This window comes from Grammomys surdaster, unplaced genomic scaffold, assembly GCF_004785775.1.
Source record: "Grammomys surdaster isolate TR1022 unplaced genomic scaffold, NIH_TR_1.0 126051, whole genome shotgun sequence".
In the NCBI taxonomy this organism is placed as follows: domain Eukaryota; kingdom Metazoa; phylum Chordata; class Mammalia; order Rodentia; family Muridae; genus Grammomys; species Grammomys surdaster.
Genome location: NW_021620862.1, coordinates 6,624,120 through 6,628,423, shown reverse-complemented (window position 1 = coordinate 6,628,423; position 4,304 = coordinate 6,624,120). Strand labels below are relative to the sequence as shown.

General features: G+C 50.0%; 1 protein-coding gene across 3 annotated transcripts in view; it reads right to left on the bottom strand.

Moving 5' to 3' along the window:
• Positions 1-4,304, bottom strand: part of Tmem63a (transmembrane protein 63A) — a 34,736-nt gene that overhangs the window by 26,481 nt on the left and 3,951 nt on the right. The window contains exons 1-3 of one of the 3 annotated variants that reach the window (XM_028755218.1): positions 3,752-4,188; positions 3,456-3,655; positions 823-902 (exon numbers count right to left, since the gene is read on the bottom strand). In XM_028755218.1, coding sequence (XP_028611051.1) covers positions 823-902; positions 3,456-3,655; positions 3,752-3,842 — 371 coding nt within the window. In that variant the 5' untranslated portion in view covers positions 3,843-4,188. Of the gene's footprint in view, positions 1-822; positions 903-3,455; positions 3,656-3,743; positions 4,189-4,304 lie in introns of those variants that run through there. The other 2 variants (XM_028755220.1, XM_028755221.1) reach the window with 2 other exon arrangements.

Here is a 4,304-nt window from a genome sequence, read left to right as displayed (position 1 = left end):
GCCTGGAGGGGGCACCTGAGTGACATGGGCCCTGGGACAGGCCTGGAGGGGCACCTGAGTGACATGGGCCCTGGAAGGCCTGGAGGGGCACCTGACACCTCCACCTGATGCTTCCACTCACTTCACGCTGCCTCACCTGACACAAGTTCCAGAGGTTCACAGCAACCAGACAGAACAGGAAAATCTGGTTCTGGGACTCATCTTTAGTAAAGTGCACAGAACTGTCCCCAGCCAGCGTGGAACCAGAAGGGCCTGAGGTCTGGCCAGGGACCCTATGCTTTACTAACAGACTTGTCCAACTTGAGCCCTGACCAGGAAGAAAGGCGGGCAGCTTCCCCACACCTGCCTTCCTTCTCAATCACTGAGCCAGCACTGGCACAAGGTAATTAACTTAAATATGATGTTCTAAGGGAGACATGTCCAAGGTGAGCAAGAAAATGGCATCCTCCCCTGGTGACAAAACCCTAAAAGCAATGCTGATCACCCACAGCCTGAAACCAGAGCCCCAGGAGACAGGATCTCCAGACACTGGTTTCCTGTGAATGCAGCTCTAAGCATCGAGGTCTCACAGGGGTCTTTGGTGAGCAACAGAAAGGAAGATACAGTTTCTGCCATAGGCCTGGCTCCAGTCCATCCCAAAAACAAACATACATAAACATACATACATACATACACACACACATGCACATACATGCAAGCAGACATGCATCAACATATGCACATATATTCGCAATGCACAGATATTTATACACAATATTCACACTCAGAAGGATGCGCAGACATGCTCACATTCTAGGTAAAATGTTCTGTTGTTTTATTTACCTGCCTGCTTCTGATACCAGGGCTATTCGGCCATAATCCCAGAATCTTCTCCTTATTATGGAAAACACCAGGATTAGAAACTGAAAGGAAAAAGGAAACCAAGTCAAAGGAGACTGACTGGGCTGGGGCAGCCAGACTTGGAGGCTAAAGAACTCCACCCAGCCCAGAAAGACCAGAGAGCACAACACCCTGGCACCTTCCTCCACTATGCCCACGTCACTGACGTCACACTGCCTCAGGCTTGGATGGAGTCTCTCTAGTCAAACACCAGCCACAGCAGACCCCAAGGCAAAAGGTGAGGTCTGACCCCACCAGAGAGGAAAAGCCACTCCCCTCTTTACCTCATTCCAAAACCTTGTTCTTAGAGACAAGCCCTCACTAGGTTGCCCAGGCTTGCCCCCAACTCCTGAGCTCAAGTGAGCCTCCAGCCTTAGCCCTTAGTAGCTGAAACTACAGATGTGTGCCTGGCCTGATTTGTTTTTAATTATATTTCATTCATTTTGTGTCCAAATCGTCACATTTACTTCCCCTAAAGGCAAGCTTGCAGACCCCACACAGCAAGTGTACCCATCCAGTGAACCCCATCACACCATGGCACCCTAGGCTGGCCCAACCCCAGAGACCAGGGACAGAAGAGCAGGCCTGTGTGACAGCAACAACCTCATGTGCAGAGTGAGACCCATTTCTGCCTATTATGTCCAGATGTCTGAGACGCTCGCCTGCCTTCTCAGACCCTTTCTGCCTTGGCCAGCTCTCTATTGTGTCTTTGCCTCTCTTTCTCCAATTTACATGGGCTCCTTTGAGAGTCAGAGAAGGGGAAAGACATCTCAACTAGCACAGGCTTGCCTACTTTGGTCATGTGTTTATTTAGGTCTGGGGTGGGACCTGGCACCTTAGATATACTAGGTTTTTGAGGGCAGAGGTTATTTCCTTAAGGGAAATCCATAAGCCCTGAACTTCTAGGGAATTTTCTTAAGGGGAGACAGTAAGTGGGTGATATGTTCCCAAAGACAGATAGATGAGTCCCACAGTAGAACAAACACAAGCCCCTCGGGATGCTGTCACTCTGTCATTTCTTGCCTCTCTGCACACAGTGTGGACATCTCCCCCATACCTAGGTCTTCTCTGGTTTGAACATAGCCTCCACTTGACCCTATAAATTCCTACAATAGAAATGCAAACTCAGAGGGCTTGGGGTAGCACAGAATGACACAGTATGAGAAGACCTGGATTCACTCTCCAGTGCAAATAACAATAATCTTTCCAAATCCATCCTGGTTGTATAAGCCTGTCATCCCACCTATTTGAATAGCTGAGACAGGAGGATTGCTTGAGGCAGGAGCTCAGAGATCATCTTCAGCAACATAGGGAAATCTGTCCCTCGTGGAAAAAAAAATCACTTCACCAGCACAATCTAGATGAAAGCAACTTTCTCCCTAAGCCCCTCCCCATCCCGCCTGGGCCCCACTTAGTCCTGCCCAGACCCCTCACCTTAGCCACCTCTCCCCCTCTGCTACGCCCTGCCTGCTCTTGGGCCCACAAGAATGGATAACTGTTCTCCTGCTGGAAGGAGAAAACTGGGAATGCTTGTTGGTAGGGATTCCAATTCTCCTGAAAGCCAAGGTGGAAACAGGCATTTTCCCTTCTCAGCCCAGATGAACAACCATGTAGCAAATCTCAAGGGCAACAATGTAGACCTTGGACCTAGGAACCAAAATTAGGAAGAAATGCCCTTCCTGTGGTCAAGTTTAGGGTCAGGAGATGTGGGCATGGGAACCCCCTCTCCTGCCTGACAGGAACTGGGGTCCTCTGACTATCTCCTCTTCCATCCTTGTTTCCCCACCCAACCTAGCCACACTGCTCCAGACAGACCCAGAATGTGAACTCCATTCTCCCATCTACCCCATGGTCTCTGCTTTTAGACGCTAGGGTCAAGGGAGAAACTGTTTTGGGGACATTTGTTAAAAGACAGTACATGTTAACCCCAATAAACCTAAACTAGTCAGGCTGGATGAGGTTCAGTAGGAAACTGCCTGAGGAGTGTGCACAAGGCCCTGGGTTCCATTCCTAATGTAACACACACACGCACGCACGCACATCTCAACCACTGTTGAGTCACACGGCAAAAATAATAACATCTGTTTCAAATGGGAAGAGTCTTTGTGAACAGTAGGTCAACATTAAGGAAAGAGACACATGTCCCCTAAGGTCAGCTCAAAGATTCTATTTCTGGTTCCCGAAAGCCCCAGGCATACCAGGGCAAAAGGAAACACCACTCACACTCATAGTTGCACCTGCTCTAACCCTGATCCACATCCCCCATTTGCATCTCTCATGCCACCCTGAGGGCCAGTGAGACAAGACAAAACTAGCTGGTGGCTGTGTAATCTGTGACCACACTGACACACGAGGCCCTACTCAATCCCCAAATCCTCTGAGGAAGGATCATTACAATGGTTCCAGACTCAATGGCTCTCCACCCCATGTCCAAGGTCACAGAGCACACACAGGCTACTTACCTACTTACCTACCTACCTACCTACCTACCTAAAGTAGAGTACCTACCTCAAGTGAGTTTCCTAGAAGGCCCTAGAGAACAAGGGGTTAAACACATAACTGAGAGGGGATCTTACCAGGAAGCAACAGACATCTAGGAGCAGGACAGTGGGGATGCCTCCAAAGGTGACCCCCTGCAGCACAGTGCTGTTCTTAGCTGAGTTGTAACAATAGGAGTCATTGGGACGGTCCCCAAGACCCAGGCGCTCACGGATAGACACAGCCTTGGATGGCCAGGGATCCAGGAACGGGGAGCTGGTCATTGTGCCTTCTCTCCCTAGAGAACAAGAAGTATAAGATCATAGTGTGAACTTGCCGTTTCCCCCCCGCCAGTGCTGCCACAGCCAAAGGTAAGCACTTCCTACCTACTCACCCCACACAGGTGAGCACAGACTCAGAAGACAGCCATGAGCACAATCCGGACATACTCTGTGCCAGGTAGAATCCACAGAGACTAGCTCCATTTACAGGAACAGCCCTGATGGTCAGGGATGCAAAGAGCAGATGACCCAAAAAGTAGTGAAAGAGGTGAAGGGGTGGGACGGTCAGAGGTAGCCACTGCCGAAGTTCTTCTAGCCTCAAGTGCTACTGGGAAAATAACTCCCGAAAGAGTCCTCAGAGCGTCCAGAAACAGACAGGAGAGAGGAGAGAGGAGCACAAAGGCTGCGAAGAGGAAGACACCTCAGCTGCCAGTGAGGAACAGCTAGGAACACTGTTGGTTCATCAGAGAAGAGGACAGGAGCCCACACCAACTGTTCTCAGAATGTCAGAGCCGGAGTCTCCAAGGCTGGTTGACTTGTTCTTGGAATCCAAGTTCCAGAAACTTATAGCCACCCATGTCCCAAACTAAGAAGCTGGATGCCACAGAATTGAACCTCCAACCCTGACTCCCAGAGCCTGGGTCTTCACTCTGTAACTGCCACCAT